General features: G+C 37.0%; 1 protein-coding gene across 1 annotated transcript in view; it reads left to right on the top strand.

The window, feature by feature from the left end:
- Positions 1-15,289, top strand: part of TRIO (trio Rho guanine nucleotide exchange factor) — a 186,127-nt gene that overhangs the window by 84,046 nt on the left and 86,792 nt on the right. The window contains 10 exon segments of the mRNA XM_019474271.1: positions 1,254-1,369; positions 4,845-4,967; positions 6,866-7,060; positions 7,172-7,287; positions 7,835-7,901; positions 8,676-8,785; positions 9,849-9,918; positions 10,393-10,482; positions 12,423-12,515; positions 14,708-14,819. Of these exon segments, the coding sequence (XP_019329816.1) occupies positions 1,254-1,369; positions 4,845-4,967; positions 6,866-7,060; positions 7,172-7,287; positions 7,835-7,901; positions 8,676-8,785; positions 9,849-9,918; positions 10,393-10,482; positions 12,423-12,515; positions 14,708-14,819 (1,092 nt within the window).

Raw genomic sequence — 15,289 nt, forward strand, 5'->3', positions numbered from 1 at the left:
CCCACGGGACTCTCTCAACCAGCATCCTGAACAGGCCAAAGTCGTCTGCCGTCAAGTCCACACTTTAAACAGAATCACCTGGCAGAGACATCTGGTGTCCCCATTTCCATGTATTTCAGCTTGTCATCTGGGTTTGCAGTAGCTACAAAGTCTGGTAGGGTTGCTGCTCTGGAAGAAGCAGTGGGTAAAGTGAACTTCACAAGAAACTGCTAGTACACTTTCAACAGAATCACCTGGCAGAGACATCTGGTGTCCCCATTTCCATGTATTTCAGCTTGTCATCTGGGTTTGCAGTAGCTACAAAGTCTGGTAGGGTTGCTGCTCTGGAAGAAGCAGTGGGTAAAGTGAACTTCACAAGAAACTGCTAGGATTTCTTTCTTTGAAGAAAAAACTCAAAAAACATTAAAGAAGCAGAGTTCAGATAAAATCTTCTGCATATTGTAAGCAGAAGGTCTTTGCCATCCAGGAAGAATTTATAAGCCAGACATGTGGAATTGCAGTTTAACGGTGGAATTTGGATGTGACTTCCCAGTGGCAAACAGTTTCTGATACTCAGGAATGGAATAACAAATTGTGGAGTTAATTATTTGATTACCTGGAAATTCTCTCAAGGCTCAGTGAACACTCATATTTGAACATGTCAACTTAATCAATTATACTGCTGTTGGTTTTGATTTTTTTTTTGAAGGGGAATTACAAACTTTATTTTGTGGGTTTTTTTATTCCTTGGGTTTCTGTACATTTAATATCTGCTTATGTTGCATTTGTTCTTGTAGTGACCTATGGTTATGTATTTGCCCATATGTATTAAATTATTAAAATATTTTATAGGAGGCTGGTATAGTCAGAAAAGGGTTTGTTTTTTTTAATTATGATTAATATGAGATGTTAAGCATGTTGTGATTACTTGTGCATGCTCGTTCTTTCTGAGGAAACCCCATCAAGAACCATCTTTATCAGACTACATTTTCAATTCTGTTATAAACAGTGGCAGACCCCGTATGAAAAATATTTGAGAGAAAAAAGGTGTTACTAGTAAGTTTTAATTGCATCTCTAGTATTCTTTCTGTAAAGAATAATGAAACAGGAACACTCTGTTTCATGAATATCAGGAAAAAGAGCAAAACAAAGAGTAAGAGAAAGACTAAGTGTATTATAAATTCTACAATATAAAGTACTTTATTCCGCTGATTTTAACGTAGTTTCAAAATTGATTGTCATAACCTCTCTTGAAACTATTTTCATTTCTTCAGATATCTTGAATGAACTCTTCCAGAGGGAGAACCGTGTGCTGCATTACTGGACCATGCGTAAAAGACGTCTTGATCAATGCCAACAGTATGTGGTGTTTGAAAGAAGTGCCAAACAGGTGATGGTTTTATATAAAAATCCTCTTCAGTGTGATTGAGGTTTGACATACACTGACCTGTCCCACAATAACAAATTTGCCATTGACTTCAATATTTCAAATGTCTGAAAGATCAATGATTAAAATAGAAAGTAAGTTAAATTATTTGCTTTTCCTTTAATACAGAACAACAAAATCTGTTGAGAGGCAGGGTGTCTTTACTGCTGTAACTTAAAGGTAGTGGTTTGCTTCTGCCAGCTTGATCTGGTACCAGTGAATCTCATTTCTGCAAGCTTGTGTTTGAACAAATTGTTACGCTTGTTAACTTTTACACAAACACCTAATTTGACCAGGGAAATAACAGGCAGCAACATTTTTCTCCGATGTTGAGGGAAAAAACATCTCATTAAGTTGATTGGCAGTTCTAGAAAACTGACAAGTTGGATAACTCATTAAACAATAATAACTGAATGACTTTGGAAAGTTTTTTGCAATTCTCCTTGTACTTCGTTTCATGGTTTCTTGCATGGTAGATCCACCTCTCTGTATTTTGTTGAATTTATCAGTCTGGAAAGAACTATTAAGTAACTACCACACACACAAAAAAATCCACTTCGTTAATGAAAACACAAGCCATAAAAATAAGTAGGGGGTTCCAAGGCAGTAACTGGAATGATCTGCAATGGTTTTTTACTTCTCTTTTTTTTTTTTTTTTTTTTTTTTTTTTTTTTTTTTTTTTTTTTTTTTTTTTTTTTTTTTTTTTTTTTTTTTTTTTTTTTTTTTTTTTTTTTTTTTTTTTTTTTTTTTTTTTTTTTTTTTTTTTTTTTTTTTTTTTTTTTTTTTTTTTTTTTTTTTTTTTTTTTTTTTTTTTTTTTTTTTTTTTTTTTTTTTTTTTTTTTTTTTTTTTTTTTTTTTAACTGGATATAGGACAAAGAAAGGAAGCTATCTGTTCCTGTTCTGCAGAAAAGGACACAACGCCCATAGTGTGAAATATAGTTAGATCTACTTTAAAGGACTCAGAAACCCTAATGTTTTGACAGCCAATGTAGACAAAGGCTTAAATACTAGTGGTCGGTTTTGATCTCTTGAAAGTTTTCTAAAGTCTGTCTTTCATGATTTCACAAAGAAAGTAATGCGAGATAAATCTTGGAGTGAAGTTAAAGATTAATACCTCTTTAAAACACCACCACCACCCCTTCCCTGCCCCCCATCCCACTTCTGAATAACCTTAACTCCAACCTCTGCCAAGCACATGACTGACTTGCTTTTGTATAGAGATTACTGACTAACAGTCAAACACTGGAGATAAAGATCTTGTCAGCATTTTCATTGTAAATCCCATTTTTCAGCAATCACCAGTTCAGCCATCGAAAACCGACTCCACACTGATTAGCCAGAAAATGGAAATGTTGCTGTCTTCATTTAGATTTTTTGTTTGGAAGTTGGAAGAACCCATTCTTTGTGCTTTCAGAACTTGATGCCCTGCTATGAGAGCAGATACCATAGTAGTTTGCGAGGAAAATGGTAGACTCTCAAATCGTTCCAGAGTTAAGGGCTCACCTGGTCACGAAGTTGATTTCTCCAGTTCTTGTATGGTGATATGTGTCTCCAACATACAATCCTGATCCTCACGCGAAATGAGAGCTGATCTAAAGTGTAGGAATTAACATCGAGATGAACTTTCTGTCATGTTGTGGTGGCTCTAGAGAGCTGCCAAGAAGTTATGAAGGGGCAACATTTGGGGAGGGGAAGGTTTTTTTTGTTTATCATTTATTCCAGCATTGTGTAATAATGTAATAATAACAAAAAAAAAGGTGGAGGTTAAAAAGTTAAAAGCGAGAAGTATCAAAATAAATATTGTTTGTAATATCAGCGATAGCCATGCTGCTTGTCCATATCAGTCTTCACTTGCAAAGATTGACATTAGAGTGACAAGGGCCATCGTACAGGTGGTTGGCTGAAATGTCCCTTTTCTTGACACTGGTCCAAGAGTTGTTGGTTTGTTTCCATCAGCAGTGCTTGAAAAGTACAGGCCCATCTCATCAGGCTCGCATCTGCACTAGTCTGTGACTAGGTAAATGGCATCCTAGCATTCATATTCAGTATTGAATTCTGAAGGCTTTCTACTCACTTTAGTTTTTGTACCAAGAGGCAAAGGCATCCTAAGTGGAAGGAAGAGAATCGAGTTATTCAGTCACAGCCTTGATGAGCTTAAATTGATGGTGGAATTATAATACAGACTATGCCTTTTCTGATTCAGTGTAAGGTTATGCTCTTGAAAAATACATATCTACTGTCCACCAAGATAAAACTTTTCCTGTTCCTGGTAATGTGGATAGATAAAAGGGTAAACTGAAAGTATGAGACATAAAAGGAAGAATGAGGACCCACTAGCAATCTACTACTTTTTCTCTTGGGGTATTAAATTTTTGGCTAGTGCTGTGTATATTTACTGAAACTCAGAAGATACACATGCATTTAGTAACAAGACAGTTCTAAGCAAGCTGTATTAAACTCTTTGAACATCTGGTGTTGACTTTGTCAGAACCAAGAAGTTTCTAAGTTCATGTGCCTCTGCATACTGCTGTAGTAGCCTGTATTAAGAGCTGCAAAACAACTTGATAATGTCAGTCTTCAGTTACATTTTTTATTTTTGCTGTTATGTGACAGTTTGAGATGACTCTTTTTTTTTTCCAGTAGCCAGAAGAGAGTAGGATTCCTTGCAACCACTGAGTTATGCTTAAAAGGGCAGCAAATATTAATATGGGTAGAACACAGATAATAACCTGGATCAGCATGGTTCATAATAGTGAGAGAGTAAGGTGCCAGGATGTGGAAGGGAAACAATTTTAGATTGCCGTTCTTAGTTCTTGTCTTTTACTACCTATACATACATTCATTGGTTTAACTGGTACATCTCACCATTCCTCCTCTGCTGCTATATTCTAGGTATAATTTCTAGAATTACATGTAACTATACTTTGTGAGACTGGAATACATGTCAACTAAAGAGTGAAATGATAGTTAAATCTTATGTGCTTGGAAAGTTTAGCCTACACACTTGGCAGTCTTACGTACATTTTTACAAGTTGGAAAATGCGTATTTCTGAGTACAGCTGTCCTGTATTGCACCAAAAAAGTGATTTTTCTGCTCAGTTGGGGAGTATACTAACAAAACTGTAGACATAGTCAGTTAGAACCTTTTTAATAGTGGACTACTATAGTCCTGTAGTAGTGGACTTCCCTGAAGCATTCAGATTCATGTGTCAGTAGTTTTTCTTTAATTCTTTAAGCATTGCTTCATAGACTAAGTGAATTACTTCAGAGTTACAAACTCTTTGATATTGTAGAGGTATTAGATGATTGCCACAAGTGGCATAGAATAAAATTTACCTGTGGCCAATCTGTGTTTGTGAAATACTGATTACCGATGATTTCTATTGGCAAAAGTATATTGCCTTCTCTCTTACTTTTCCTTCATTATTGCTTTATTTAGGCTCTGGAATGGATTCATGACAATGGAGAGTTTTATTTATCCACACATACTTCCACTGGCTCCAGTATCCAGCACACTCAAGAGCTGTTAAAAGAACATGAAGAATTTCAGATCACAGCAAAGGTGAAAAAAATAAATAAAATTATGTAAGATTTTAAAAAACCCAGAACAACCCAAATTCCCCCCTCCCCCCAAAAAAAACCCCAAGGATGTGTCCATCAGGATTTGTTTACTTGCAAAGCCACTTGCAGTGGCTTTCTCTCTGTATTTCTGCTGGGAACAGAATAAACCAAAAGATAATCAGAAGATAATCGCTGTTATGGGAGCTTCATCAGCCCTATGTGCAGTTGATTTCTTATGACAGAACTGTAGTGAGGTAGCTTAAAAATGTTTTTTAAAAAAACCTACAAACCTTGCAGGGCCTTTGATTTCCACTTTTATATCCTCATGTCTATGGATTACTGCATGTTCGTTTAGGATATAAAATACAGCAAGGCATATTATTACTCAGCTGTGATTTAATTAGAAGACAGTAGAAAAATTAAAGCTTTACTTGTTAGGTTACTCATTTTATTAAAGTATGCTGTGATTCTGCTGTAAGTGAGCCACGGCAGCATTATTTTGTTCTACATCTCTGGAGGCCTATACAGAGATGCAGATGTCACTTGTGAGGCTTAAAAGTTTTCACGTGTGAAAGACAGGCAACCAGTGCGTGACTGAAGTACCTGAGCTTACGTAACCTTGTCTGTCTCTGTGTTTTGTTTTGTCACCTGTTCAAACTGTCACCTGTTTCCACATCTTGGCTCTCCAGTCTTCATAGAGAAATAACAGAGCCCAAGAAAGTAAGCAAGTGTTCATTTGTCTGAAGGACCACCTCAGAAGAGAAGAGACTTGGAGATGGAGTTGGTCATGGGACATGTGGGAAGGGAGAAACGGGAATCCAGAAAGAACAGAGATCACTTTTGCTTTTCAAATCCAGATTTTTTTCCTTCTGAGTTTTGCTCCAGCCTTTTTTCTGCTGGATCCCTTCCAGCATGCAGAGCACCCCTGCCCCTACGTTTCCTCTGTCAGTCAGTGGATGACGTGGGTGTCCCTTTTGAAAGGATGTTGTTAGTGCCACTCCCTTGGCATTTTGCTACCTGTTGGGAGGATGTATTAGCCCTTACTAATTCCATAGTGAAAAGAAATGCTTAGATGAGGGACCATTAGGAAAGAAAAAGAATGTAAAAAAAAAAAAACAGAAAGAAAAAGAAAGGACAAACTGACATAAAAAAGTCAAGTTCTTACTGACTGTTTTGCTTAACTCCCTGTTACCAAGGGCCCTGACAGTACCCTTTACTCTGACATGGCATGAGAGAGAGAGAGATGGAGGTATAAACTCATCCATTGTGGATGATTTATGATTTACATGAAAGAAAGTGCATAGCCTTAGGCAGCTTGTTAATTGGGAAAAGCACTTAGTTACAGATTTGGTGGTGGCTACTTGTTTTCTTAGTTTCTCTCAAACAACTGTGTGACAACATAACATGATATAAAAAAGATCTAAAGAATATAGTCTTAATCCGTTAAAGTGTAAAGCGTATAACAAGACTTAACCTCCATCTCAACACTTCAATGATGTCTAAAGGAGATAGATTCTTGAGGCTGTGGGCCAGGTCCAATACCAGTGCTTCAGTGGTCATGAACAAAACACCTTTCTATTGATGCGAGGAGAATACCCATGCTCCGAAAAGCTCGCCTAGCAGAATTTAATGTCTGGGTTAGATATGGAGCACATTTTTGAAAGAAAAATAAACAACCTGCTTCTAGTCATGTAATAATAAAACCCAAGGAAACGTATATTCATCTTGTGTTATTTTTATTACAAAAAGGTGTCTGTTTAAAGGAGTTCTGGGAAGAGAGAGGAGGAAGCTAGCTCCTTTGACAGCTTCTCCAACTGCACTTAGTAGCAGGTTAAGCAAAATGACCCCCTTCATGACAGGTAAAGCTAGTAACTGTTCGATATTTTCCTGTTTTCGTAGCAAACCAAAGAGAGGGTGAAGTTGTTGATACAGCTGGCTGATGGCTTTTGTGAAAAAGGGCATGCTCATGCAACAGAGATTAAAAAATGTGTCACAGCAGTGGATAAGAGGTACAGAGACTTTTCCCTGCGCATGGAGAAATACAGGACCTCTTTAGAGAAAGCTCTGGGTATTTCCTCAGATTCCAATAAATCGGTAAGAGAAATTTGAGTGTGATGACAGACAAACAAGCTTTGCTTGCATTTGATTTAGCTATCATTTTCTCCTGTCTTCTTCCTTAATCAAGTCTTCCTTTCTTTAATAAAGAGCAAAAGCTTGCAGCTGGATATAATCCCAGCCAGTGTCCCTGGGTCAGAGGTGAAACTGCGCGATGCTGCTCATGAGCTTAACGAAGAAAAACGAAAGTCTGCCCGCAGGAAAGAGTAATAAATTTATTTATTTTTAATCAATGAGAATGCATAAATCAATCCTGATAATGAAACAACTGTCATGGCTTGTCTGGCAGCTTAGAAATTGGATAAATGGTAAAAAGAGAGTAATATTACTCAAGAGCTCCTATTGCCTTTTATTCACATGCTTATTCTCACAGATAATTCTAGGATGTCAGAATCTTAAACTTTCAAAACTATGTTAGACTTCTTTTAACATGCTTCTTTTCTTTTTAGAAATAATGTGAAATAAATGTGTAAGGGGAAGAGGGAGGACAACAGTTAAATGACTGTAGCAAGTGAAAAGCATTTGAGAAAAAATTCCATCTCCTTCCCCATTTCTTTTTGCACTGGTTAGTAGTGGAGGAATGTTACCTCTTATGTTTCCTTCATCTGTTGTCTCCACGTTTCAGTTCTCAGATTTTTCTTGCAGCAGTGGAAAAAGCAAAAGCTGATGAGGAGAAAGATGTATTCTGGTTATTATGCATTCATAATGAGCTAACAGACTGAGATTTGATTATTCTTTCTGTTGTCACCTAAGGTTCATTATGGCTGAGCTAATTCAGACAGAAAAGGCTTACGTAAGAGACCTCCGGGAATGCATGGATGTAAGTTTTCTTTTTTTCACTAATCTTTGAAGACAGGATTCAATCCGTTGCTTTCTGTTTCTTCCTGGTTTTAACAGCCAATCATGATTGGTTTGCAGTCATAGGACCAAATTAAGTATCTTTTTTGCTATTAAGAAGAAACTTAGAATTACATCTGATAACAGCCACTTCAGAATTCACCCTATATGTTTTGCTTTTGTCAGTACTGAGTTTCAGCATTTGCTCTTTTCCCAGTTCATAAACGTGTGGGTTTTTTTGTTCTAGAGAGGGGAGGGGAAAAGGAGGGGTTTACTTTATTTGCTTTGCTAGCAATAGAGAAGAGCTTGTGTTAATTCTCTTGTTATCTGTATCACATGTTCTGCTACTAGCTGACTTTTTGAATAGAAATTCAGAGAGATTCTATGGAAAAGTGCCCAGTAATTGTTATGCTGAAGCAAGTAATGTTCAGTGTTAGCTGTTGCACAAAGCATGAACTTCTAAACTGCAGACAGGACCTTGATAAGGAATATCCTGAAGCATTAGAGGTTGTCAAGAACACTATGCGTTTTAAATGATGAAGTCTTGGGGACTATGTTAAATTGTCAGTTTTAGAACTTGGATTTTACTGTCAAAATCACAAGGTATATTTGACACAACAGGTACTATCACAATTGGAGAGGATGCTGCTGTGTGATCTTTCCCCGATTTCTCTCCAGGAATGCATGCTTACAGATACCTGGGTGCTTCTGTTCAGAGTTTATCATGACTTTCATGCATCTCTTTTGTTCTGGGCAGACGTATCTGTGGGAAATGACAAGTGGAGTCGAGGAGATCCCACCTGGTATTGTAAACAAAGAACACATTATCTTTGGAAACATGCAGGAAATCTATGAGTTCCACAATAAGTGAGTGACTTATCTTCCATTTCCATATTACTGCTAAGTCCAAATGATGACTTCAGGGATTTCCTAGTGAAAATATTGTGCGTATGAATAATGGACGCTTTTCCATAAAGAAATCTAAAAGATTTCTTCTTGCATTGCTAAATTGATTCAGTTGTTGCTTTTTGCAGCCAGGTAAGTACATCGTTAGAAACTGTCATTTTCAGTCTCAGACATTTTTCAGCTTTTAAGAAATTATTTGGATACATGAAAATTTTGCTGTAGGTTTTCCAGCTGTCCTAAAGAGATGGAAACCACTGAACTCAATAGAATACAGGTATAGCACAAACATCAATGTAAGACTCTGTCATTCCTTCAGAACCCTCATTCCTGCTTTCCAAGCGCGACTGCTAGTGGGAAAGAGTTAGGGCTCCCTCCTCTTCCTTGGCTCTTCGAAGCTTCTGTGGAGATGCCCCACCATTGTTACATTTACTTGAGTATGGAGCACGAAAGTGGATTGTCCATTACGTTTCTTCTGAGTGGAATGGTTCCTAGGCAGATGTGTATACAGAATTCTTGTTCTGAATCTTCTGTCTTTGTTAATTCAGTGGCGTTTGTATTGGGTTATGATTCTTTTAAGTAATAGAATATACCTAGCATATTCCAGAACCTGATTTTACATTCCTTTGTATGCTTTGTGTTAACTTGAGTATCCAAAAAGCAAGTCACCTCCGTTTTCTCCTGAGATGAAGGATAAACTTTTCTTGAAACTGAAACAGTAGGAAACCTTCTTGATGGAGAACAGCAGCAGTTATTAAATTTATGTACTCTTATGTGTTAACTGCATGTCTGCTGTATCAATTTCTGATCTTCACATCAGAATTTGTATTGAATTACATTTTGTATTAGTTCTTTTATTACACATTTTTATCCATTCCTGTTATCTTTATTTCTTTAACTCATGCTGTTGGTATGAATTACAGCAAGTTTTCTAACCACCTTTATTCACAGACAATAGATCAATATCAGCTGCTCTAATGAAAATGTTTCATGTGCCTTATACTGTTTGTTTCTTTTCTACCCATAGTATATTCCTCAAAGAGCTGGAAAAATATGAACAGTTACCGGAAGACGTTGGACACTGCTTCGTCACATGGGTAATGGAGTCAGACTTACGTTTAGAAGTAACAAGGGAGATAGGAAGCATGAAGGGATGGATTCTTGCTCTCAGGTCCCTTTTTAATTTGTAAAATTTTTAAAAGTACCTCTTCCTTCAAATTTGAGTAAAAACGTGTGTATCTTTAACTGGGGAAAAAAAAAATGAAGGCACTGCTGTCAGATGCTAGTGCTTAGCTGCTCTTGAAGTTATGCAAGTTGCCTAAACCTGTGTTCAGGTTTGGTTTGGTATCTTTGTCTTAGCTACAAATAATTTACTTTCACATATGTTGCTATTGTTTTCAGTCTTTCTTGCCTGATGTATTTCCTTATGCTGCCAGTTTGAATGGGAAAATAATTCTGTATAGTATAATTTCTTGAGAGAGTGATATGCTCTCCGATAACTGTGTAAAAACTAATTGAGACAGAAATTATGCTCTCTGATAACCTGTGTAAATTTGCATTTTGTTCTGCAGGCAGACAAATTCCAAATGTATGTTACTTACTGTAAAAATAAGCCAGATTCTACCCAGCTGATATTGGAACATGCAGGAGCATACTTTGATGTAAGTACTATGTGTCCATCTTTAAAAGTATGCCTTGGCAGTTTGAATCATGTACTTGCAGTTATGCTGAGTGCCAAATTTCTTAAGAAAATGCAAGTTTCCTGGTACTAATGCTGCAATTTAGTGTCAGCTTAAGAAAATCAATCATATATCTCACATGGTTAACTTATATTACTCTGTTGGTCTCATAAAGCTGACAAATCAAATGTAAAAAGTTGCTGTCGCATATCAAAGTAGTTCAGAACTGGAAGCAGGTTCAGGCAGCAACAGCTGAGACAAATCTTCAGCTGTCACAAGCACATTCTGCAAATCTTAGCATTTTGATGTGCTTAGTTTGCATTGTATGTAATAAAGCTGGAAATCTGCATTAAATTTGTTGGAGCACCTTTAAATTGTAATCAAATGTAGCGGTAATTCAGTTGACTGGCATTGTTCAGAGCCTCTAAAGCACCCACCTTGCTCATTCGGTTCCTAGGTTACTTGGTCTACATGTAATATTCCACTTAAGAAAGGACCAAAAGGTAGCAGCTGTTTCGAGGTTTTAGGGAACTGCACTAGCTGGGGAATTTTGGCCATGCTGAAGGACTTTGTGCATTTGCTGGGGTGCTTTGGTTGAACGTGCATTTACAGATGATTCAATTACAGTGCTCTCTACCCCTTTTTGCTTCCTGCTCCACTGTGCTGAGCCACCAGCTGTGTAGTGACACCACAAATTTTTTTAGAATTGTTTGTAGAAGAAGAGGGAAGGACATAATAAAAAACAAACAAACAAAAAATCCCTGAAGCTCTTTGGGTTAATTTCAAAAGTCTATCACTGAGGAGATGGGGATTCTAAACATTGTAAGGTAAAGCCTTTTTGTGAAGCCTCTGTTAAGTTTTCAGTGCTTGAAGAAGAGCAGATAAGTTACAGGAAATCGGGCAGATGTGACAAAAAAAATTTCAAATAAAATTTAGTAAATACTATTTTAAACAAAGGGCTCTGATAAAACTATATTAGAAATATGTTCTTGCTACCACCTTCTTTGATCCCTCTGTCTTAACTGGCGTATCCAGAGCTCTCCATCCCCTGATCCACTAAAGTGGATTAGAAGTGTGAAGACCTAATTCTATGCACAGGTAACTTCAAGAGCTTCCGTTGTCCACCACTGGACCATGTGCAGATGTCGTGTGTATCCCATCTTGGGAATTTCTGATACTGTAATCATGGTTAGAAAGCACATAGCTGCGGTGCATAACTTGCTGTTTGAAATTGTGTGGTTAAACTATATCTGATACTGTGATAAATGGCAAACACTGGCCGTGAAGTTCAACCATGATCAGTACTTGAAATCTGTAATTATCCCATCTAATTATCATCTAATTCTGTTTTCCTCCTTTAGCTTTGTGGAGGTCATTCTTTTTTTGTTTGTAAGTGGCTGTTTTCTTTTTAAGTGTTTGGTAACCGCTTTCCTTTAGTTAGAAAATGTTACTTCGTGCTCCCCCTTGTGGGGGAAAATGCTTTCTGTGACTATTAACTGTTAAACTAGCAGGTGATGCTAAGAAACCTCAACCTCAGCCTTCCTGTGATAGTCCTGGCTGTTCCCCAGAACACTGAAGTTTGTTTTCCTTTCTCTCTTGCGAATAACAAAAGAAATACAGATTTTAATTTTTTAAAAAAGGCATTGCTACGTGTTCGATATCCCTAATCGTTGCTATTTATATTTAGGTTTGTTGAAATGCTTCACAGGTACCCTTGGAGGTAATAATCTTTTGCTTATACAAAGTGAGCAGGCAGATGCACAACATAACCATTTGCTGTGGCTGGAATATCACATCCTGTCTTTTTTTTATTTCTCCTTGCTAAAATAGAATTTGTAGTTAATGTATATTATTCATAGCCCTCAAAGCAGTCTATATCTGAGTGTTGGTGCTCACAGTCCTCAAATGTGTTTTTCATGTAGGAGATACAACAACGACATGGACTGGCCAACTCTATCTCCTCTTACCTTATCAAACCTGTCCAAAGGATAACAAAATATCAGCTTCTTTTAAAGGTCAGTATTAATTCAAAGTTCTTCATCTGATTCTGCTGTTCTTAAGAAGACAAAGCTCTTGCTGAAATCAGGAGGGCTTTTTTCACTCGGCACTCTGAGACTACAGCATCCTGGGCAGCCTCAAATATTGCTGTGATATTTTTTAGGAGACCACTGAAAATGAAAGAAGGCATAAATAAGCAACATTTTGTCCAGATTCCTGTAAATCAAAAAAGATACCTCTCTACTAATGTTTACTTAGAAAATGTAATTTGCATTTCCAGAGTAAAAAAGTAATTCATGGCTATATAGACAAGCGCACTTTTGTAATGGTTTCTGCAACAAATTTTGGCAAGCCATTAGCTATGTTTATGGTATTAAGTACTGTAAAATATGTAACTTTTTTATATTTTTTAATATATAAAACTATATTATATCTATAAAATATGAAAATATATATGTGTATATGTACACCCACATTGAGTACCTGTAGAGCTGTTGCACAAACAGTTCTTACTTGTAATGTTGCCTGGAAATGTCAAGTAAAAAGTAGCTGTTAAAATAAACAAAACTTTTGGAAACCTGTAGTTAGAGCTTTCACTCAGTGGGCAGATACCTTTTTGACTGAGCAGCAGTGTTCTTGAACTGTGCTGGGTCTCTGTTAGGTGGCATTGCTTGTTTTGTAACAGCTGCCTACAAAAGCACTGTAACTGATCTGTGTCTCCCCTTTCTACTTGAGAACTGCCATGGATGATTGTTTTTAAAATTTCTGAAAGACATTGCAGGCTATTGCAGGTCAAGTTGGATGGAAACAAGTCTGTCATTTTTAACCAAAACATATTGTCTGTTCTCACCTTGCAAAAGGGTGCAACTTGATTAAGTTACAACTTACAGAAAGACTCTAGGCTGTGCTGTTTCAGAATTTTTGGGGTATTGATTCCAAGAATTATTTTTTAAAAATCTAAATATGCCTTAGCCGATACATTATTGAAGTGATGGGACAGATCGGTTTCACCAGTCTTTGCAGAGCCAGATGGCTTTGCTGCATAGTAAAATGGATTTATGTGGTAGTTGCTGGGTTTTCGTTTTCTTTTTTTTTTCTCTCCTGTAAGAAAAGAGATGTAAACCATGTAAAGATGGAGAGCCCAAAACTTGAATGATGGCTGAAACATTTTACGGTTCTCGAAGTTCTGCTTATTTTTCCAAATGGTATTGAAGCTGCTCATCTTCTGTGCCTCCTGGAGGATATTTAGTTACACTCACTTTTCTGTGGAGTTGTCATGCAAAATTTAAGTGTTATGATGTAGTGTTTTTCTGTGATGGTGGTATTGGCAGTTAAATAGAAATAGTGTAATGATGATAATAGTAGGAATCACCTGGCTTTCTCTTTAAAAAGGAAAAGGGAATTTAACCTGAGGGAATGAATTAAGTGGGCCTTTTGAATAATAGAAGGAACATAATATGCCCTTTTGGTTACATAAGCTACATTTTATCTTGATGCTGTTCAAATGCTCAAAGGATGTGAGGGAATTTGAGTATCAGCTCAGGTGCTGTTATGTTAATATCTGTGGGATGTTGAATGGGCAGGGAACTTCATCACCCTAAATTCCACTACAACGTTTCAGCATATTCCATTCTCGAACTTCTGTCCATTAGCTAATGCTTGTTTGTATTCAAAAGTTGTGTCTGTAGGATGCTTTTAACTGTGTGAACACAGAATAGAGTAATTCGTTGAATACTTGAAATGAAACAATGTAAATCCTCTGATCAGCAGTAGTACAGAGCAGGTCTTTGGTGCAGTGGAGCAAAGACTGACATGGGGGGGCAGTCCTTTTGTGCTGTCCTGCTTTCCACCATCTTCATGACTTGGCAGCTGTGTTGTTCTGGGTGTTGATGTAGCACTGCATCTGATAGCTGTGTCTGTGCTTATCAGAAAAAATGTTGTCCTTAATGTACCTTTTAAAGATTTCTTATTAAGCAGATGATCTTGTTTAAATTAGAGGTGGTTAACTGAAAGCTTGGGCTGGTCCCTGAAGAAGAGCTCATGATAAATACAAAGTATGCTGTCATGTCACTGGCAGAGTAAGAAGTTCAAAAAGATTTTACATGCCAAAAATGATTCTTTGCTTGTTAGAAGTAGTATTTGGTTGTCTATCATATTAGTGTAGAAACACATATGATAGAGAGTACTCATGTCCGCTCGTCTTTTGCAGGAGCTGCTCACATGCTGTGAAGAAGGTAAAGGTGAGATTAAGGATGGCCTGGAGGTGATGCTTAGTGTGCCAAAGCGAGCCAATGATGCCATGCACCTCAGCATGCTGGAAGGTAGGATTCAAACTGGCTTTCCAATTCAGCCATATGCTGTAGGTTAACTTTGTTTAATAACCTTTTATATTGCTATATGTTGAGAAGATCTGAAGAATGGGAACATTTTCTTATCTCTGGGTTTGTATTTTATATGCCTTTTATTTGGAGGTATATAAAATGCAAACTTATTTAGGAAAACGAATTGTGACAGACAACTGGACAGTTTTGTTAATTTTTCAAATGTTCTTTCATCCTGATCTATAGCTCTGCCACTGCAGATTTGAAAAATATGTAGGCTAATAAAGTTTTCCACTACTCATCTAAAATGTAATGGGTGAATGGTCAGATACAATAGCTTCGGCTACATTTTCCAACCAGTGTCCTTGGCTTCTTTATATGAGGAGCATAAGTGTATCAGAGGTGATTTTGCTGATTTATATATCAAATAATTGCCTCCAAGAAGTTTGTCGTTTTCACATCTGTTTGCT

Source organism: Aptenodytes forsteri, unplaced genomic scaffold, assembly GCF_000699145.1.
Source record: "Aptenodytes forsteri isolate BGI_AS27 unplaced genomic scaffold, ASM69914v1 Scaffold27, whole genome shotgun sequence".
In the NCBI taxonomy this organism is placed as follows: Eukaryota; Metazoa; Chordata; class Aves; order Sphenisciformes; family Spheniscidae; genus Aptenodytes; species Aptenodytes forsteri.